This window comes from Nilaparvata lugens, unplaced genomic scaffold (assembly GCF_014356525.2).
Source record: "Nilaparvata lugens isolate BPH unplaced genomic scaffold, ASM1435652v1 scaffold5099, whole genome shotgun sequence".
In the NCBI taxonomy this organism is placed as follows: Eukaryota; Metazoa; Arthropoda; class Insecta; order Hemiptera; family Delphacidae; genus Nilaparvata; species Nilaparvata lugens.
Genome location: NW_024091011.1, coordinates 48 through 23,969, shown reverse-complemented (window position 1 = coordinate 23,969; position 23,922 = coordinate 48). Strand labels below are relative to the sequence as shown.

Genomic DNA, 23,922 nt, shown 5'->3' with positions numbered 1-23,922 from the left:
TTATATGATACTGAGTACTGATTGATATTATTGATTGAGTACTTTATTTAATGATGAGAGAGAATTCGAGATGAGATAAAAAATAAGGTTTACCTGAACTGAACACATGGAACATTCCAAAACAAACAACAATAATTAGCACTCAATTCGAATGATCCAAATAGCAGACTAATTCACATAATCTGAGCTTAGCAGTTAGCACCAGCTTCCACATACCCGCATCAATGGAATATCACATACCAAATGCCAGATCCATGAACAGAGAGCAACAAAAGATCCCTTATTCCTCTCTATCAGTTGCAACATGGGTGAGACTCCCTATGAGTTGAACGAAGAGCGAAAGAGCCCTTATCTCTCTCTATTAGTTGCAACACAGACACCTTTCTATCAGTTGAACAAAGAGAGAAAGAACACTTATCCCTTTCTATTATTAGTTGCTACCCAGATACCTTTTTATCAGTTGAACAAAGAGGGAAAAAACATTCATTTATCCCTCTCTATTAGTTGCTACACCTTCACATCAGCTGAATAAGGAGAGAAAAATCCAGTATCCCTTTCTATCGGTTGAACAAAGAGCTAGAAATCCCTCATCTTTCTGTACACAGATACCTTTCTCTCAGTTGAACAAAGAGGGAAAAACCATTAATTTATCCCTCTCTATTAGTTGCTACACCTTCACATCAGTTGAATAAGGAAAGAAAAATCCAGTATCCCTTTCTATCGGTTGAACAAAGAGCTAGAAATCCCTGGTAATTATTTAAAAATTGAAAAATATAAATTTAAAACGGATGTAACAAGCTTTAATAGTGTTAAAATAGTTTAACACATTCAGAAATCAGACCACACAGTAGCACTACAGAACTGAGACACTGCTGTTGCACGGATATGTGTGTTCTCCTTTCACCATCACCGGGGCGCAGGCGTAGCTCGGCCGTAACTCGGCACGGGCTCGGTGCGGTTATATGTGACCCGGCCATTATTGCTATCAAAATAGAACAACACAAATTAAAGTACACACAAATTTACAATCAAAATTTCTTTACATCCACGGTTTATTCCTCACATTTATTGCTATCAAACCAGAATATCACTAATTAAAATACAGACAAAATTACAAAAGAAAGGCATGACAAAAACGAATTCATCCCACTAGCCTCGATCTGTTTTTTCTGAGGTGCAAAAACCTTAAAAAAGCACCAAGCGGCAGCGAAGCCGCTTGAACCGTAGTGTGGGATTTTTACCTCACTAAATCCCAACCTCATTCTGCACCTATTAAACTGTTACCAGTCTGAACTAACCTTTCGGAAAGGCCAATCCTCATCCTCCTCCACCTCGCCGTTATCAGCCGCCTCATCTACAGGGTGCTCCACCAAAATGTCGTCATCATCCTGAGCATGCATGGCCTGCTTGGAAGCAAACGTGTATAGCGGCGACAGTGCCACGCCTCCCGCCGACCAGAAGCGCACCGACCCGTCTTCGTGTCCTGTCAGCAGAATGTCGCGGCTTCCCTCCACCTCCACCTCCTCACCCTTCCCCTCTCCATCATCATCCCCGTCAGCCTCGCATATGCCGCCGTTGATTGGCCACTCCTGCAAAACAAATTAAAATAAAATTTCAAGTGAAATCGAATTTTATTCCATCAGAATATTGGTTGAAACAAGAGCTACAATTGCATGAAATACTGTATTATCTATAACAGTCTTACAATAACTATTTTGTGAAGCTATGTGATGCTGGCAGTCTCTCATGCTGTGCTGTTCTTACACCTCACCCGGCCAAACCAATGATAATAGACAGTAGTCGACAGTGACAGAGGCTTCAGTTAACAAAAATTTGGCTTGAGATTTGGAACATAAACGACCTATACAATGTGATATATTCTTATGCTATTATCTTCTCTATATGCTATTACTAGACACTGACCAAACAAACAAAATGAATTCTATAACTTATGTCTATTCTAGTTAATAATAAATACTGCTCATTTATTAGGGGCGAAACACACGAGACGTTTCTTCAGCCGAGACAGCACGGCACGGCACGACAGGACGGGAAGCTCTCCGATTGGCTGATATGGTTGGCGTATCGAGAATCAGCAAATCGGAGAACTTCCTGTTCTGCCGTGCCGTGCTGTCTCGGCTGAAAAAACGCCCAGTGTGTCTCTGCCCTTATTCTCTCAGACTGGAAAAGGCTTTGTCTCTGCCCTTATTCTCTTAGACTGGAAAAGGCTTTATCTCTGCCCTTATTCTCTCAGACTGGAAAAGGCTTTGTCTCTGCCCTTATTCTCTCAGAATGGAAAAGGCTTTATCTCTGCCCTTATTCTCTCAGACTGGAAAAGGCTTTGTCTCTGCCCTTATTCTCTCAGACTGGAAAAGGCTTGCATAGGCAGCAAAGTGCGTAAGCATATGTGTGCTTATTACTCATAAAATTCCATATATAGTTAAACTGTTATATCCTCATAAAAAGAAAGGAGTGAGCCAATTTCTTTGGCCAAAGATCTCGATCTGTACAATGGTTCGAAGAATATGTGTTGAAAATTTCAAGTTGATGAACAATTTGCGTATTTCAAATCAGTGCAATAGTTCAGAGTGAGTTCTCTAGCCCGGGGGGTTCACTACTTTCAACTTTTAATACTTAGATACAATACAATAATCAGTGTGCTTTTCACAAGATGGAATTATGATGAATCTTTAACAATAAATTACCCAGAAAAAAATAAGTAAAAAAAACAAGCCTAGATTTGAATGAAGACAGCAAAAAAAATTGTAAATAATATCACACCTCTATTAAACGTTTTTCTTCATAGAAGCGATTAAGTCTATTCTTAAACAAATTATAACTGGATGTATCTGATATATCTGATTGCAGTTTATTGAAAAGTCGTGGTCCCTTAGCAAAAGCATGTAAGGAGGCCCCAATCTACTTCTTGTGAAGGGTTCTTTTAATTTATTAGCAAGATTTCGACGAGTGGAATATACATGTTCATCCATAACTGGAAACTCTGAACTTCTTATAATAGTGATTTGATTGAAGCCAGTTACACACACATATAGATTCTTGGATGTAAGATTTTGTCCGTCTTTATAAATTCTATTAAACAGATTATGTAACCCTATGTGTGACCCTATCTAAATTTGGGAGAGAAATAGCACAAGGTTATATTATTTTTTCTTTCCCTATCATTTTGATGATGTACTTATTGTAAGAATGAATAAAGAATGTTTGTCAAGTTCTGTTCAATCTAATAGAATTTATAAGGACTACAAAAAATCGTACGACCAAAAATCGATGTGTGTGTAGCTAGCCTGACAGTGATTTCCAAGACTTCAACCTGATGTTTCCACAACTTATCAACTCACCGCATCGGAGTAGAGGCCACTGTTCTGCATACGCCCTACTTGAGTAATGTCGTGCCAGGTGTCGGCTGGCACGTCGCTGACATACGTGGCACACGTGATGGCACTGGCATGCAGTGATACCAGGTAGGGCAGACACAGCATCTTCCATTCCTCGCCGGCCAGGTCAATTGCCACCAACTCCTCTTCGGCCAGCACTATCAGGGCTGACACACCTGCAATCGAATAGAATAAATTTTATTGATCAACAAATATATAACATATACATGGATCTCGTCACGTCGTCAGGTACAATGGAAAGTTATAGACATTTACATAGATGAAGTGGCTCAGATAAGCTTCGGTACAATATAAAACAATGTCAGATAACAAAAACAGCATAAGATAACATGGAAAAACTTTGCCATATCCAGACTATTTTACAATTAATTCATTATGTGGTAACAAATTCGCAGCTGAGGTATTCCTCTAATGTATATTCCTCGACAATATAGAACGTCAATGAAGGGGGTTTGATTATTACTTATCAACAACTATTATTATTAATAATAATAGTATACTCATAGTAGTACTACTGTACTCATGTGAGCATAAATTAAATCTTCATTTGATAATTATTATCTATAATATTATGAATAAGGATATCATTTTGTTATAATTTCTAATTGAATAAATTAACAGTTCCTTTATTTTTATGTATGTATTTTAGTTGAGTACAGTAGCATAGCCACATCTAATACAAGGCCCCGGCCTACGATATTGCAACGTCGCAGCGTAGGCTTGAGCTGCGTACACATATTCGAGCTTCCAACCCGCACCGAGCACGCTCCTCTCTCGTACCACCATCTAACCACAGTCGCTCCTCCCACGCACCCATCGTGAACGTTACGGAAGATGTTAGATCTTCTCGCGTTCCCCGGTCGAACCACTCTTGCTCACCGGTCGATCATCAATCGCTCTGCTGGAGTGACGTTCGGTTGCGGAGCAGAGCGAAAGTCTGTACGCACCTTTAGAATCTAATTGACCGAGCGAAGTGAGGACTAAGATTCAAGTCGACGGTTTGGAATTTCTCTTAATGTTTAAATGTTTATATGTTGCGCATTTAAAGCGAAACGCGGTAATAGATTTTCATGAAATTTGACAGGTATGTTCCTTTTTTGATTGCGCGTATATACAAGGTTTTTGGAAATTTTACATTTCAAGGATAATATAAAAGGAAAAAGGAGCCTCCTTCATACGCCAATATTAGAGTAAAAATCAGACTATAGAATTATTCATCATAAATCAGCTGACAAGTGATTACACAGATTGTAGAGAAGCCAGTCTATTGCTGTATTTCCATAAGGTCTATAGTTTCAATCAGGTACTTGTGGATGAGAATACTGCGTGAGGTCTACTGTTCACAGAACTACTAGTACATGATTGGTGTAAAATATTTTTAAAAATACCAGCTGATCTTTTCACCAATCATGTATTAGATTCTAGGCCTACGCTGCGACGTTGCAATATCGTAGGCCGGGGCCTTGTATTAGAGGTGGCTATAACAGTAGCTTTTGTATTTTTTTATTAATTTTTTGTATGCATTTTAGTTGAGTACAGTATTTTTTGTATTTTCTTTTTGACAAAAAATTCATTCATTCATAACAAGTGAGCCCCCTGGGGTGGAGAACTCACACATGAACAACTGTACTGATTTTGAAATCCTTGGCCCGGTTACACAAAAACTGTGTTAAATTTCAAACGTAATTAATTTCACGAGAACCAATAAGAGAAGGCTTTTAGGAAAGAATGCTTCTCTGATTGGCTATCCTGAAATTAATCACGATTAAAATTCAACCGGCTGTTGTGCAACCGGCAGCTTAACTTCTAATAAATATAATTTTCAAAATAAAAAAATCAAAATCCATTTCTTGCCAAAGACAAATTACAATTGTATAGGCTACGTCATAAAAAAATACATATCATTACATATATAATAATACCACATAAAACCCACAAGAGATCATCACATAAATGTCTTAAAAATTCTCAATATTGAAAGCAAAATCTTTATCATTAGTATAAAAAAAGTTTCTTATTAGAAAATCCTTAATTTTAAGTTTATATTCACTCACTACTAAGCCTCTTATATGTAACGGTAACTGATTATAACACCTAATCTAATGCTCAAGCCCTAAAACTGGTATGACTAGATTGTACTTTATTTTTATATTGCGGTTGATGCCCACATGAGATTTTTGCTTGTGCTTGGGTGATGGTGATGGAAAGTGCGTTAGAGAATTGATGAGATGATCAAACGTCCAGGCCATCAGCGAGATTCGAACCCACGAACCAGGCAATGTCAGCAGACCGAGGTTCGCAACGCTCCTTACCACTAGACCAACACGGCCGACTATCAAGTGAATCAATTCATAATTTACTCAGTATGAGTAAATAGGACAGAATCTAAATTCAAGAGACTTCTGAAATCACGTGTCAGCGCATAAGGGTGTAATCACATTGAATGCGTGCAAGTGCACGTCGAATCACGCATGAGCCGAAAAATAAAATCTGAAAGGGCCATTGAAACACGTTGTGACTTGCATTTAGCTGCTCACACTGAACGCAACCAGCAAGTGCAAGCTTTCAGTGTGAGTGTTCCTATTGCTCAATCCAGATTTTGTTTCTCACCTGCACGCTTGGTTATGCACAACCAAGCGTGCACTTGCACATATACGCATCTAATAAATGCGATCACACCTTAGAGCGTTAAAATCAGTTTCTGGCTTCATTTAATCCAAGATTGCATTGGACTATTAATTTGCTTTATATCTTGTAGATATAGACCATAGAGGTAAGAGGTTCTTTCCTTCAAACTTTGAGGATAGAGTTTTTTTTCAGTAAGGGCTAATCTTGAATATGGTTGAAAAATCTAAGTATACCCTATTTAAAATTGTTAACTCATAACATGTTTGGGCTATATGACGTCATTATCAAGTGATGCCACTTAATATAGCCGAATAGCCAGATTGATATAGCTTAATATGCCACAGATATAGAAACATGTAAGTAAACAATTTTAAAAATCTGGTGTGGTACACTCACACAACTTTCCTTGCTCATTGATCTATAAGCCTCATTAACGAGGATAATTTAGGGAATAGCATTATGCCGATTGGGGGCTAAATAATTAAAGCTACGATTATACTATTGTGATTGTGTTCAGAGCACGGTATATAGAAGAAGACGGTAGGTGTCACGCGCATGTTTGTGCTAAATTTCCGGTGGAGCTGACGTCATTTTATATCCAATCATCTGTTTTTAACAAATAAGTTTCATAAATTGCCAATAGATGTTGAAAACCTCGGTTGGTGGCGATGACGCAATCTAGCTGGCTGGCCACTGCGCATACATTTTATGACCCCTACCGTTTTCATCTAATTACCGTGGTTCAGAGTACATTTTCCTTTGTTTGAATATTGAAATTTGAGGATTTTTTAAAAGTTGTCAAAACAGCTGTTCTACAAATAAAATATCGACATGTGTTCTTTTGAATAAACTGCTCTACCTACCTACCTCACGCACGAGAAGGAGGTTAAAAGTAAATTCTCAAGGATGGGGTGGACCCCCTGTTAGTTTCTCAGGGAGGAGACTCATGCCAGTTAATAGAGCTGATATAACTATACAGGGTATGAATTTGAAAAAAATCGGTCAAGTCCTTTTTGAGAAAATCGTGATAGAAATTTAACAAAATTCATTCTTCTCAGGAATATTACGGAGCTCCTGCAATTTTCCCAGAAATGAGACTCATGTCAGTTGATAGGGCTTATGAATCTAGGGTATAAATTTGAAGAAAATCGTTAGAGCCGTTTTCGAGAAAACCGTGAAAAACGTGGTTTTATCCACTATCCACCATTTATCCATTATCCGCCATTGTGTATTGAATTTTATTGAATTTCTTATTGTCGGATCCTCATGGTGTAAGGACCTTAAGTTTAAAATTTCAAGTCAATCGGTTAATTAGGAATGGAGTTATCTATCGTGTTCACAGACACACACCACACCACACACACACACACACACACACACACACAAACACACACACACACACACACACACCACACACACACACACACACAACACACACACACACACACACACACACACACACAACCAACCACACCACACCACACACACACACACACCAACACCCAAAAATCATGTCTTTGGACTTAGGGGACCTTGAAACTATAGAAAACATGAAATTGAGGTACCTTAAATTTTTTGGAAAGCATACTTTCCTTACCTATGGTAATAGGACAAGGAAAGTGAAAAGGGTACTTTATGCCAAGGAAGGGTACTGTATTACCATAGGTAAGGAAAGTGAAAAGGGTACTTTGGATTGAATTTTTGCGTGACAACGTTTTATAATTGGTTTGCCGGGAGACACTTCAAGAAACTGCGTTACGTTCCACGTTATGCGCTCACAATGAGAGCGAGTGAGAGCGTTCGTTTCGGTTCACGGTCGTCTGAAAGAGCACGAATAGGAGCAGTGGCGAGCAATGCCGCACCAACCGAAGGCATTCACCTGGAGAGAGAGTGAAACGGAGCAGTCAACCTGCGCAGGCGCCGCAAGCAATCTCCTGCGACTGCGCCACTAATTCAAAATGTCAAGTCAATGGTTGTCTCTCTCGCTCTTAGTTTGGCGCGGGCTAACCATGCCCGAGTGGAAGGGACGCGTGCCTCTCACTCACTCTCATTGTGAGTTATTATTTCATCCTCTTCCTACTATTTCTTCCTACGAATGAATATTCACATTTAAATTATTTTACCACTCAAAGTCGTTGTCACAAAACTTTCGCCCGTATACCGACTTTAACAGGCAACCATGCAATTTTTTATTTATATGTTGAGGATATGAAATACGCCAATTATACAATGAAACAGACATAGTGGGTGAGATTAAAAGCAGAAGGTTACAGTGGACGGGACACAGTCTGAGGAAAGAAGAAAGCGCTCTGACAAGCAGTGTACTGAGGAATAATCCTATAGGAAGGAGACCAGCTGCAAGGCCAAAAACTAGATGGTGGCACCAGGTCCGGAAAGATATGAGGAGGATGGGCCTAAAAGAGGAGGACGCGGGTGACCGAAACTTCTGGAGAGGCTTAGTTGATGAGGCCAAGTACCGACTGGGGTACGAGTGGCCACCGCAGTAAGTAAGTATGTTGAGTATATAGTTTCGATAGTGTTCCGTCAAACTAACAGGAATGTTGCAGTCTCACAAGGTTTCTATGAAACAGATTTATGAAATATTTACATGAACATTACATTTTTATGAAACAGAGTCAATACAATGAATAACTTATCAAGATGCGTATTTAGCAGTGAATGAATGACCAACCTTTGCCTCCATCGGGCACACTGATGGTGAAGAAGTCAATGATTTTGGATGTGAAGTCGAATATGACATGCTTGCCCTCGGACACGTGTTTGCCTCTGAGTGCCGTGATCGTGTTCTTATCACCGTAGCTGGCTCGCGTCATACCACCAGAGAACAGCAACAAATCTTGCCTGCAAAAACATTACTCAATTAATTCAATACAATTGAATGAAATAAATTGGTCAAAGTTCGCAATATAAGACTTAATTCTATTGTTTATACAAATTTATGAAGTGATTGTGACAATCTAATAATTCTACCAACGCATCACTCTCAATACTGAAATTTGATTAAAATTTATATTGCCAAAATCATTAACAACTTTACAAATGTGAAATATAGAAATTTTCATATATAATACATTGCAAAAACTTAAAATTAAAATATTTTCCATTTAAAAATCGATTATAATATTATCATTGGCGTTACCAGCAAAACTAAGTAGTTTGAGCGATGGCAAACAAAAATGGCAAACAACACTTACAAGCTTAATGGTTTACCAATGAAGCCATTTACTGTCGACTACTACTGTCCATGATTACTGTTTTGGCTGTATGAGAGTGTATGAACGGCAGAGTATGCGAGACTACCAGCGTCACATAGCTTCATGAAAATATCTACTAGAACTATCGGCTTGAGTTCAATTTCAATTTATTAAACACACACAAAAAAAGACAAAACAAAATTACAAAGATTTACGAAACAAATAAAACACAATAAAATGTTACAAATATAAAAAAAAATGGGCTTAGTGTTTGGGTGTGTTGGAGAAGAGAAAAAAAGAGAGGAAGGTACCTAGCCAACTATGGTTTCCCATGTAATAGGCAGGCAAAGAAGAGAAGAGAAGTAATGAGGAAAAAAGGAAGGGAGAAATGGGGGGAAGGAAGAAAACAGAGGAATAGGTACTCAAAATAAAGGTAAGCGAGTCCACTGAAATGAAAAAACTAATGAAAAAACAATGCTGGAGCAGAAATCTCGAGTCATATATCTAAATGGAAGAAGAAATTACTGTATGTCCCGTTTTTTATATCCAGTTTAATTTTTCCGCTGATCTTATTGTCCATGAGAAAGTGATTTGGAATGAGGTTTATTAGTTTTTAGTTAACAGCGAAATTTGAAACAAGAACGCCCTATATGCCTACCATAAGATAACTTCTCAAGCTGGAATCCAGATTTAAGATATATTTTCTCTATGATATAACAGATTGGATCAGTTCCATACAATTGAAACTGTTTGAGGAAGACATTTAAGGCTGTGCAAAGGCTAAAAATAAACTTTCTACTCGTGATATTTTTCTAAGTTTTTCGATTTGTATATCATTAAGCTATCAAAATGAAAATTTTTTCTCAGGAAAACATTTTTTTCCTATCATTACTTCTTGAGATATGAGCGCCTGAAGTTTGAATTTTTGGGACAGAACAATTCAAATTCGGTAAGATTTAAATCCATGAGATTTAGAGGATGGATTCTTCATGGTATGTTGATCTAGTAAAACAAAATTTTTTTGAAAATATCAATTTTGAAAAAGTTATTCAATTTACCAAAAATAACTCAACAAAAAGTCTGTTATTTTTGGTTATTTTTACTTCCTTGCCCTACTACCATAGGTAAGGAAAGTATTGCTTCCAAAAAAAATTAAGGTACCCTAATTTCAAGTTTTCTATACGTTTCAAGGTCCCCTGAGTCCAAAAACATGATTTTTGGGTGTTGGTCTGTGTGTGTGTGTTGTGTGTGGTGTGTGTGTGGTGTGTGTGTGGTGTGTGTGTGTGTGTGTGTGTGTTGTGTGTGTGTGTGTGTGTGTGTGTGTGTTGTAATATTACATTTTTTCTCACATTGGAATCGAATCTTCAATTCGAGATCTATGAAACTTTATAGTAAATATCAGAGTCATCGATATACGGACAAACTTTTTGACTGAGAATTTTTTATCGTAAATGATTGTTGCATTGTCCATGGTGTCACCGAGGCTGGGTTAACAGAATTAATAGATAAATGGTTTATTTAATGGAGATGATATATAAAAATTTAAAATAACAGTTTCAAAATAAAGTTTTATTGAGAACAAATATAAAAGGTGAATTCTAAACTTGTAATTTATAATTTTTGGTGACGTGTCCGTAACGTTGAGGTGTCTAGAAGCTTTGCTCTTTTCTGTTCTTCTTTCTTCTCTCTGAAACATGGCTGGCTGATGGGTGTTGTAACTTTGTGCTCTTTAAATAATTTTCTATTTAAGTGAATTTATTAATGTTTTAATTTGAGTTTTAATCAGTTTATAGTGTTCTATTTTGTCTGTTTATTGATTTGTGTGTATACAAGCCAATAGCCACTGTTTTTTCAACTGTAAACTAGATAAGTATTTAGTTCGTAGTAACTGTAGATGCTTAGGCTTGTAAGTTATTGTTCTTTCTATATTTGTGTAATATATTGCCAAAATTCTTCTGCAGATTATAAGTTCATTTGCTCTGAAAACTGGATTTCTCATTCATAGGCGATAGATCCATTCATAATTTATCAAGAATCTATTACATGGAGCCGACAACTATCCTTAGGTTAATAGGTGTAAATGCTATCCAACCGATTTGGAAAAATTGGTAGCACGGCAGTGTGTGTGTGTGTGTGTGTGTGTGTGTGTGTGTGTGTTGTGTGTGTGTGTGTGTGTGGTGTGGTGTGTGTTGTGTATGTGTGTGTGTGTGTGTATGTGTGTATGTCTGTGAACACGATAACTCCATTCCTAATCAACCGATTGACTTGAAATTTTAAACTTAAGGTCCTTATACCATGAGGATCTGACAATAAGAGATTCAATAAAATTGAATTCAAAATGGCGGAAAAAATGGCGGATAATTACTAAAAAAAACATGTTTTTCACGGTTTTCTCGAAAACGGCTCTAACGATTTCTTCAAATTATACCATGGATAGCTATTATAAGCCCTATCAACTGACATGAGTCTCATTTCTGGGAAAATTGCAGGAGCTCCGTATATTTCTTTTGAAAAATGGCGGATAATCACTAAAAAACCATGTTATTCACGGTTTTCTCGGAAAAACGGCTCTAACGATTTTTTAAATTCATACCATGGATAGCTATTCATAAGCCCTATCAACTGACATGAGTCCCATTTCTGAGAAAATTGCAGGAGCTTCGTAAATAATTGAGAAAAATGGCGGATAATTACTAAAAAAAACATGTTTTTCACGATTTTTTCAAAATAACTTGACCAATTTTTTTCAAATTCATACTCTGTATAGTTATTTATCAGCTCTATTAACTGGCATGAGTCTCCTTTCTGGGAAACTAATGGGGGGTCCACCCATCCTTGAGAAATGGATTTCGTAACCTCCTTCTCATGCATGAGGTGGGTAGGTAGAGCAGTTCATAAAAAGAACACATAGTCGAGATATTTCATCTGTAGAACAGCTGTTTTGACGACTTTAAAAATGATGACTAAAAAAAATCATCGAATTTCACGATTTACACAAAGGAAAAAGTACTCTGAAAACAATTATATATACACATATACAAAAGTCTGATCGTAGTTTCGAATATGAGCAAGGAAAGTTGTGTGAGTGTACCACACCAGATTTTTAGTAAATTGAATAACTATCTTAAAAATGGATATTTTCAGAAAATTTTTGTTTACTAGAACAACAATACCATGAAGAATCTATCATCTGAATTCATCTCATACCGAATTTGAAATGTTGTCCCAAAAATTTAAACTTTAGGCGCTCATATCTCAAAAAGTAATGATCGGAAAAAAATGTTTTCCTGAGAAAACTTTTTCATTTTGAAAGCTTGCTTAATGATATAAAAATCGAAAAACTTTGAAAAGTATTACGAGTAGAAAGTTTATTTTAAGCCTTTGCACAGCCTTAAAGCTTGGCTTTAATAAATCTTATCCCAGACTTTGCTGATATTTGAATCTGATAAATGATATTTTCCATTTCTGTATTAATTTATGCATTTATTGTATAATAACACTATAATCATAATATAATAATTATGACCATGGAGAAAAAACTAGGCTGAGCCTGTACCATTTCTCTCTCGAATTCCGATGAATAGTTTATTCGTTATATAGTTCGTTATTAGCAACTCACGTGGGCTGGTTAGCATCATGCGCCCACACAATGCTAGTGATAGCCTTGCAGGGAAAGGGCCCGTAGGGTGTGCTGGGCTCCTCCTGGGGTTTACTGCTGGTGCATCCCCAATAGGCATAGCTACCGTCGTTGTGCGCCGACACAAACTGCTGGCCGTCTGCTTCCCAACTCACACTTTCCAACTGCTGGGAACTTATGAACGTCTGCAACACAAAATTTTACGAATTAAGGCCCAAATTCACCAAAAACGAAAACTAGGTTTGAGAGGCAATTGGTTCAAAGTCAGATGATTTTGCAATATGATTTTTTGTCCATTTAGAATCAACTGACGCTCAAACCAAGTTTTCGTTTTGGTGAATACGGTCCTTAGACATCTCGGGTTGTTCTAACGAACTACATACCTGTTTTCGTAAAAAGTAATTTAAAGAAGAATTTGATTAATTTATTATAATGAGACACCTCTTGAGTTTCATCCTCCTGATGTTCCGAATTGGGGTGTGATTATACTGAATGCGTATATGTGCAATTGAACGTCAGACAGATCATGCATGAGTCAAAAAACAAAATTTGAAAAGTGCCATTGAAGCAAGTGTTGACTTGCATGTAGCTGCTCACACTGAACGCAACCAGCAAGTGAAAGCGTTCAGTATGAGTGCTCCTATTACTCTTTCCAGATTTTGTTTCTCATCTGCACGCTTAGTCATGCATAAACAAGCTTGCACTTGCACATATACGCATTCAATGTGTTCACATCCTTAAGCCAGCCACTAACGAGACTGCAGCTTGCTCTCATGGCAGAGTCCACACATTGAGAACTCCCATAACTACCAATGCTTTTTCGAGGATTCTGTTTTGTCCAGCAGAACAGCAATTCATTAGTATACAGATTCAGGGGGGCACGGTTGACACCCTCTACTCTGGAACGGGAGGTGAATGTCACTCGGCTGAACTCGTTAAATTTCTTGGAGTGGAACTGCAAAGGAATGTGAAGTAGGATGGCCATTCAAGAGCTCTGGCTGTCAAAATATCCCGTGCAATCTTTGCTTTGAAAACAATAACTGAATTATCTAACGAGAAAACGGCGCCATTTGTTTATCATGACTATTTTCTGTCTCACTATTCAATTCTGGGGTAGCAGTGCAACTAACCTTCAAATTATTTTTCGAAAGCAAAATAAGGCGATCGAGGGAGTCACTAAGGTGATTGAGGAAGTTGTCTTTAGTTGTTTCATGTAGGCCAATTTTAAAGAAACGCCAACTTCTAACAATCCCAGCCCTTTATTTCTTGGATATTGTATCTTTTATATTAAAGTTTTAAAAAATAAATGGAAAATAAAAACGTACACAAATACTCCACAGTACATGATATAATGACTACCCTCCAGTATTCTACACATATGTGCAGAATACTGTCCTTTTTTCTTTAGGGCTACTTTTAATATAAATAAATAGTTATTTGTATATCTAGAGTGAAAAGTGCTGTTTTTTCTCCCTGAGGGAAAAGTTGAAGCCCGAGGCGAAGCCGAGGGCAACAATTTTCCTGAGGAAGAAAAAACATTTTTCACTCGTGATATACACAACATTTTTCCTCCACCTACATTTTTATAAAAACTGCTAATAAAATAATGTTTAAAAACGTATGTGACCAAACAATGTGTTACAACATGTTTAATCTAAAAAGTAAACAGAAACAGCTGGCTTGTAATCATAGTTCTCCTCCGACAGCACTATCTGTCGGCTAAAGTTGTAACAACAATGACAGCCAAAACTACAGCTATGATGAATTTCCCGTTTCAAATTTGATTAGTTAATAAGTAATATTCGTTGGCTGGTATTTTGAATAACATGGAATAAAAAAAAAATATATACATTTTTTTAGTATAGTGATATGAAGTTTGTAATAATAATTTCAGCATACAAACATAAATTTTATATATCGATCAAATGTCTGGTTGAGGTATTGAATTTAGTTGGTTTAATGACTACTCTAAATGCTTCCTCATCTGAGCTTAGACCTTCTGACCTATTCCAAATGTACGTTTTTAAAATAGAGATGCTTCCCATGTTATTTAAATGGAGTCACTTTTACTCCCTAGGGAGTTTTCTGTTTTTTAGTACCGAGAGCGAAAAAGTGACACTTTAGTATCATGTTTCAGGGAGTAAAATAAGTACTTTTGACAGTAGGTGGAGGAAAAAGTTTATTTTGACTTGAAAATTGCATAGTAGCCGAAACATGTCGTGATGAAATAACTTAAAAAGAGTACTCAGATTTATATTTTTATTTGTGTAGAATACTGTATATTGACACAGCTGGGGGGCCACATTATACGGGAATAAGAGTTTTCAATTGCCTGACAAATAAGAATATTGTCAATCTCGGTAAGTTTATTGTTGCCCTATTGAAACATGTGTTTTGGTGGATGCATGTCCGTATTCATTGAGAGAGCGCTATGAGATTTTCTCCGGTTCTGATCGAGTTGAATGTCTGTTGAAGTTTTAGAGTTATTTCATAATTATTATGATGGGACCTAAACTTTTTAGAACGGAACCTTTTTTCCCCTCGAAAGGAAAACCATTTGACATGTACACCGTTGGAGCTATGCTCATTCAAGGCGGTATAATGCGACGAAATAATAGTAATTCAATGATAGATTGTACCTGTTCGGCAGTAGATGTCTTCCTGTTCCAGAGGACCATGAGACCTCGGTTGTTGCCAATGAGCACATTGTCTGGATTGCCCGGCTGCTCCTCTATTGCCTCCACTGCGCCCGGGTTGATCTTGTAGTCTTCCTCCACACTGCAAAACACAACAACACAATACAATATTCAATTGCGCCACACAGTAAGGCTAAGCGCACACCAGTTAGTCAAGCTAAGACAAGACATGATCAGACACGTTCAGTCAAAATACTTCACATAGTTGCATATGAAGACATAAATTCTAATTAGACAAAGTCTAATTGCAATGACTAATCAGTGTGAGTTGCGTCATAAGCAGCAATGTGAAGTATTGTGACTAAACGTGTTTGATCATGTCTTGTTTTGACTAACTGGTGTGCGCCCAGCCTAAAACATCTCATGAAAACTGGGCTTATAGGGCCTTATCCACACTATCACCCAGTCGCTGACCAAGTGGCTTGCCTATAGTGAGGTCCACGTTATAATTGCAGTGGAGAAAGATAGGAGAACAACGTTGCCGATCCTCAGTCTTGTCAATGCCTTCTATAGACGGTAGCTGATACAGGTTCATTGATGTAATATTAACTGTTCATTCTCATTTAAAATAGTTAATTATATTTTATTGAGCTAGAAATTATATTTTTCAATAATTTCATAACTTAATGAATTTTCAAAGTTAAGATGAAATATTTAGATTGTGACATTGTATTTGATGTTTTATTTCAAGGTTTATTCAAGATAATCTTTCGATAATCACCTTCATCAGAAATATATTTTTAATATTAGCTTGGCCACGTTGGTCTTGCCATGCACACTGCAATGTGACCACTTGTGGATGCTCGGCTGGCCACTCGCCTTCTCTCGACAAGAATCGGAGCAATGGCAAGCGAAGGCCAATGAAGGCGAGCGCTGGCAAACCACCATCCACTCTGACGCTTGTCATTTGTACGTACTTTGAATTTGAATTATTACTCTTTGCATGTACAACAATAAAGTTATTTGGCAATCGTCACATATTACAAAATAAAATTACATATTACAAAATAAAATCACAACAAAAAGTCATTCATGTCATAAAAACACTTATCTCACTTATCAGCCAGCCAGTCCTTCAATTTTTTCTTGAGCTGCACTCTATTGTCAATGTCCTCAAGATGGTGCGGCAGGGAGTTGATCATTTTTTGGCTCATGTGAATTGGATTTTTCTCGTAGAACGATGTCCTATGTTGTTGTATTCGATAGGTGTTCCTTGAGCGCGTGTTATAATTGTGTAGGTCAGCACCTCTTGTCCACGTCGATGCATGCTGGAACCAAATGCTACAGACTCCAGAATATACAGGCAAGGTAGTGTGAGCGTCCCTGTTGATCGGAATAATTCTCTACATGGAGTTCGTTCCAGGCGGTTTTTTTGAGCATTATTCTTATCACTCTTCTGTGCTCTGAATACCCTGATAATTTCCGGTGACGTGCCCCAGAAAAGTAATCCGTAGGTAAGAAGAGGCTGAAAGTATCCATAGTAAGCGGAGAAGACTATCTGCTGATGCATTGTTCTTGCTAGTGTAGCATTGCGAATGTGGCCTTACTGAGTCGTTTAATCAATTCGTCGATGTGATCATTCCATCTCAAACCAGAATCCATTTTCAAACCCAGGAAGCTGCATACATTTGCTGGTTTGACCTGTTTTAAGTCCATATCGAAGTAGAAGGTGTCAGGAGCGTTGAAATGATTTATGGAGAAACTGAGATAGCATGTCTTTTCAATATTCACCTTGATTTTATTTGCTTCACACCAATTTCGAATGCTCTCTACCACCTTTTCTCCCCACTCTGCATCTGCTGGATAGTATCACCTATGATGAGAAAGTTGGCATCATCGGCGAACAATACACTACTGGCAAAAGTGTGGATGCGTTATTATAAGGATACGTGTTCGGAAAATATTATTCCCATAAATTCTAACGGGACTATTCATACTCGTTCGGCCGAGCTGAGCGGGGATAATCCCAACTTAGAACTTTTGATAATATCTCATTCTTAAATGTTTTTCCTGAAACCTTAAAGACCCCATAAGAGTGGTCTTTCAGAGCTGGACTGAACACTGATTTTATTGTCAGTCTTCAACTAAACGTGTGATCCAACGAGCTATTATAGTAAACTATAATAGTTTACTATAGCTTACTATAGTTTACTATAATAGCTCGTTGGTGTGATCTATAAACACGATACTACAGCGCATTCATTATGTCGCGCACATCCAAATAAACATGTCTGTAGACAATGGGGGATTTTATATTCGTTGTGTGGCTACCGCAAGATAGCATCACTATCTATGAAAAAAACAACATGTAATGCCACTTGTGATAGCCTTGTTTATTTATTTATGATACAAATGACACTAATGTAATAACATTGGTAGATAAAATAATAAGGTAGTCCTCGTGCTATTTTTCTTCCAAATTATAGGTAATGACACAGTCCGAAATAAGGTAGAGTTTCACGAGTAGACTTTTATGAAATTTTAGTACAAAATAAACATGAAAACTATAAAATTGGATTTTTTTAAAAATTATTTCTATTAAAACTAGTCACTAGGACTACCATTAATTTTGTTCTCTAATTCTTATCCTAAAATATCAATTTTTATTGCTAAAGCCTTCCAGTGAAGCCTACAGTTCCAATTTATAATTTCACTACTTTAAATTCTTTCACTACACTTTAAATTATTTTACTTTTTTCTCTTCACTAGCACTACACCAGCTCGAAAGGCTTTGTTCTCTTCAACCTCCTTGTGAGTTCAGTGTTGTCTAGTAGTTGAATGACTTCGGTGTTGTCGTGTTGATGAAGACGTGACTCATGATGGGCTGCCAATCGTCTAAGATTATGAATCTATGGATGACTAAGATTTTTTCTTGGACAAATTAGATTTTACAAACAATACCTATTGTATTTTTGCTTGATTTATGTGGTTTCTAGTATGGATTTTTTCTTGTTTAAATTGCAACATGAAACGCTGTCAATGTTGTCAAGTGTGCAATTTATTGAATAAAGTATAAATTTGATATCCTATTTTAAGACTGACCTTTGCACAATTTTGTCCTGGAATATGATGGCCGATGAGAATTCGAAAGTGGCCACATTGAGAAGGTTGACATTGCCTCCCTCCAAGCCCAATAGTAGATTACGACCACTAGACTCCAGTCGCATCACCGTTATCTTATTCAACCTCAAACACAAACATTCATCCATCAAAATAATAAATAAATTGCTTTCAAAACAAACATCTAATTCTTTAGGATAAAATTCAGCTATTCACATGGTTCAACAGGGCAGGAAAACTAGAAAGTGTGAATCCGTCCCGAAATAGTATATTTCGCACCTAGAGCAGAAAATGAGATTTTTCCAGCTCGAAATCGGTTTTCAGTCCGAGGCCGTAGGCCGAGGACTAGAAAGATTGAGAGCTGGAAAAACATTTTTGCCCGTGGTGCGAACGATTTTTTCGCCACACTACAGGTTGCTGACAAAATAAATAAAGAATACAAAATAAAGAATACTCGTTAAGCTATCGTACCTATCTCTTGATTTTAGTGGTAGAAGATTTGCAGTCAGGATTTCAGATTCTTTTAAAATTTCACTTGAAATACCACGTCATCTTCAAGCATTTTTGAAAATTCGGAATGCACTAATCAACAATAAATATTGATAAAACTGGTTGCAAAGCGAATTAGTTTGATTCGAAACTGGAACTGAAATCATGGCGACTTCAGCTGATGATGAAAGTGGACACTCGCCCGATCTAGCGGATGACTTATTAACTACTTCCATGAGCGGCTGGAAAGAGACAACTTTCTGGCCTAGACCGGAAAAGAAACCCTTTTCTGACGTCGTCTGCAAACAAGGTCTTTCAGATCTACGTAGGGACTGGAAAACAGCTGCTTTCTGTGCAGTGTGGCGAAAATGTATTACAATAAAAAATACAATATCGGGGACCGAGCTTCGCTCTGGAGTACAAAAGCATAAAAAATGTATTACGAAACAAGAAATTATAATAACATTCATAGCGCATACAGAAATGTTCTATCTAATCACAGTAAATTGAGTTTAATTCCTAGGAATGCAAAAATTTTCCTCACAAAGCCCGGTTGCACAAAAGCCGGTTAAATTTTAATCCTGATTAATTACATGTGAACCAAATCAGAGAAGACCATTTCACAAAAGATGGATCTACTGGAATTAATCAGGATTGAAAATAACCCGACTTTTGCAACCGGCACTAAGTACCTGATTGAATGATTACAAAAGTTCAACAGCTGAGTCATAATTTTGACACAGTCCCACACACATGAACTCGCTCACTCACTTACACCAATAGAGGACGAAATAATTGTATCAGCTGTTTTCCAAGGATGAATAATAATTATCTTTTAATGTCCTTCAACGAGTTTTCCCAGGGATGGGACCTAGTGCAATCGAATCTTTATATATTATAAACCTACTTGTCTGAATTTCGTGAGAATCGTTAGAGCCGTTTCGAGATCCGGTGAATACAAACTATAAACATCTAAACATATAAACAGAAGTTGCTCGTTAATAGTATAGGATACCGTAATTGTACAATACAATTTCCTAAGTATTCAGTACAAATAGAGTTTTCTAAGTATAAAATACAAATAGAGTTTTAGAGTAACCATACAAATAGACATTGCATAAATGATTATTACAAAATATCATCCAAGTAATCTTTGGCATTGTGAAACATGAGATAGTCTAAAGCCATACACTAAAGCTGAATTCCACATCAGCATTATTTGTAAAAGTGAACGGCGCAGTGAGAATATAATTCACTGAGTTCTATAGTTTGTATGGAGTCCGCCATATGCCATCACAATAGCTGGGACAACAATAGCGAAAACAGAGACAAAACGCTTGAAAAATTCAGCAACTTCAAGCGACATGATTATAATTATTGAAAATGACAACTTTGCCTCGAATAATCCGAGCAGTGTGGCATGGCAACCTTCCTCATTACAACTAGCTGCTTGCAGTTGAAATATTTCAGTCAAATATCTTGTAAATTGCCAGACTTTTAGCATACAATTTAGTACGTAATGCACACCTATGCTTAATAACGGGTGTTCCAAAAAGAATGACCCAATTTTAAACAGTTATATTTATTTTAAGTTAACCTCTTAAGATATACTGTATACAATGACAATATATCTCACTTGAACGTAGGCAGGACATACATGAGCATTCACTCTGCATCGTGAAATGATAAATGTACCTTTAACCGACTGAAGAATCAACAAAGAGCTACGAAGTTAATTGGGATCAAAAGCTACAATAAGCTATCTAGACAGGTGATAGGACTATCCATCAGCGTTCTTAGACGTAAGCTTCAGGAGTGGCTGGTTGGACATCCCTTTTATGTATTACTGAGTTCCTAGCTTTGAATGATGGTTCAATCATTCTAAGTTAAATGTATTGGTATTTTATTATGTAAAGTTCTGTTATTTATTGTTTAATTTTATATGTATATGTTGATGTGTATACGCAAATAACGATGGACGTTGTCTATTGCTTTTTTTCAAAGTTTAATGACAATAAAATATAATTATTTAAAAAATGGTGCACACAAACCAATAAATTTTTACATCAAATTACTCACAGAGGTATCGATTATATGATGATGTATTATAAGTGTTCTATGTGCCCTCCTTTGAGGCTTGGGGGACATCTGGACGGTAGCCAAATTCATCCCAGACTGTTCGCAAGATGTCTTCTCAGACTGTAGCTACTGCATCAGTTATCTGGTTTTGTTTGCTCCTCATATCAAGTGCTAGGGGATGAAGATAAACACCATCTTTAACGTTGTTCCTCCCTTAGCACTTGATATTGAGGCGATTAAGATAAACACGATATTGAGGGAGGAAGATAAACACGATCTTTAACGTTGTTCCTCCCTTAGCACTTGATATTGAGGCGATTAAGATAAACACGATATTGAGGGAGGAAGATAAACACGATCTTTAACGTTGTTCCTCCCTTAGCACTTGATATTGAGGCGATTACGATAAACACGATATTGAGGGAGGAAGATAAACACGATCTTAACGTTGTTCCTCCCTTAGCACTTGATATTGAGGCGATTAGATTAAGATAAACACGATATTGAGGGAGGAAGATAAAACGATCTTTAACGTGTTCCTCCCTTAGCACTTGATATGAGGCGATAAGATAAACACGATATTGAGGGAGGAAGATAAACACGATCTTTAACGTTGTTCCTCCCTTAGCACTTGATATGAGGCGATTAAGATAAACACGATATGAGGGAGGAAGATAAACACGATCTTTAACGTTGTTCCTCCCTTAGCACTTGATATTGAGGCGATTAAGATAAACACGATATGAGGGAGGAAGATAACACGATCTTTAACGTTGTTCCTCCCTTAGCACTTGATATTGAGGCGATTAAGATAAACACGATATTGAGGGAGGAAGATAAACACGATCTTTAACGTTGTCCTCGTAGCACTTGATATTGAGGCGATTAAGATAAACACATATTGAGGAGGAAGATAAAACACGCTTTAACGTTGTTCCTCCTTAGCACTTGATATTGAGGCGATTACGAAAACACGATATTGAGGGAGGAAGATAAACACGATCTTTAACGTTGTTCCTCCCTTAGCACTTGATATTGAGGCGATTAAGATAAACACGATATTGAGGGAGGAAGATAAACACGATCTTTAACGTTGTTCCTCCCTTAGCACTTGATATTGAGGCGATTAAGATAAACACGATATTGAGGGAGGAAGATAAACACGATCTTTAACGTTGTTCTCCCCTTAGCACTTGATATTGAGGCGATTACGATAAACACGATATTGAGGGAGGAAGATAAACACGATCTTAACGTTGTTCCTCCTTAGCACTTGATATTGAGGCGATTAAGATAAACACGATATTGGGGGAGGAAGATAAACATGATCTTTAACGTTGTTCCTCCCTTAGCACTTGATACTGAGGCGATTAAGATAAACACGATATTGAGGGAGGAAGATAAACACGATCTTTAACGTTGTTCCTCCCTTAGCACTTGATATTGAGGCGCAAAAAACCAGGATAAGTACTGATGCAGTAGCTACAGTCTGAGAAGACATCTTGCGAACAGTCTGGAATGAATTTGGCTACCGTTTAGATGTCGCCCGAGCCTCAAAAGGAGGTCACATAGAACACTTATAATACATCATAATAAACTCGATACTTCTGTGAGTAATTTGATGTAAAAATTTATTGGTTTGTGTGCACCATTTTAAAAAATAAATATAACTGTTTAAAATTGGGTCATTCTTTTTGAAACACCCGGTATATCTGTACAGCTGCTGGATAGCAAAATGCGCGTGTTGATGTAACAACACTTCAAAAAGTATGAAGACTTTGAAAGAAATTGAAACACTGTTTCTACTTACTTTCTTCAAGTTTGTTGGCCTTGACTCCTCCATAGAAGTGTCGTGATCTCCCATCGATGCAGCGAATTATCGTCGCCCAGAGTGAGATATAAGACGTCCCTGCAAATCAAACACAAAACCATTTCAATCAACATGAAAGTGTTCAATCGAACATGAATTGTAAAAACTCAGCCTAGAATATGTTGAGATCTGAGCTTCCAGTAGATCAAAATATATGCGTTGCCGGATTGAGACTTTCTCATGCAAGCCTATGTTTCTAAGGCCCGGTTGCACAAAAGCCTGTTGAATCTTAACCATGATTGGTTGAGAAGAGAACTAATCAGAGCAGGCTATTTCCAAAAGAAGGCTTCTCTAATACCGCATCTACATGTTGGCCCAACCTGCAATGTGACCAGTGTCCAATGAAAGCCAGCACTGGCAAACCACCCATCCACACACTGGCATGGTCGAACATGGCCTTCATTGGCCAAAATGTGGATGCGGCATGAGAATTCGTTCGTCTCGATGTATTTAATCATGATTAAAATTTAACAGGCTTTGTGTAACCGGACCTACATCCGACAACGCTGCACTCTTGAACTGGCACGAGAAAGTCACAATTTCAATCTTGCAAAGTCACAATCTTGCAACTCCGACAATACGCTGTTCTCCTATCCTTCTCCAATACCATTATAACGTGGACCTCACTATAGGACAGACTAAATCTCTGGGGCATTATCCTAGAGTATATCATCGATTGAATGCTAGAGTCTCAACTCATCTTATTCACTTGTAGTGTTTTCAATTCATGAAGTATTATTCATTCAAAAACATCACAAAAAAGTAGTCAAATAAATCCTGAATTTACTTGGAGAAAAACACTGTTTTCACACTGTGTAAACACTAGGGTTTT

The 23,922-nt window shown here is 37.3% G+C and overlaps 1 protein-coding gene across 1 annotated transcript; it reads right to left on the bottom strand.

Moving 5' to 3' along the window:
- Positions 1-1,284: 1,284 nt before the first annotated feature.
- LOC120355876 (LLGL scribble cell polarity complex component 2-like) lies at positions 1,285-23,129 on the bottom strand (the record flags this gene model as incomplete). Its single annotated transcript, XM_039444618.1, has 8 exons — positions 1,285-1,589; positions 3,360-3,571; positions 8,737-8,906; positions 12,879-13,081; positions 15,536-15,674; positions 18,635-18,778; positions 20,398-20,587; positions 23,031-23,129. Coding segments are annotated over 8 exons (1,462 nt in total), but the record flags the coding sequence as incomplete, so codon positions are not given.
- Between the last annotated feature and the right edge of the window lie 793 nt (positions 23,130-23,922).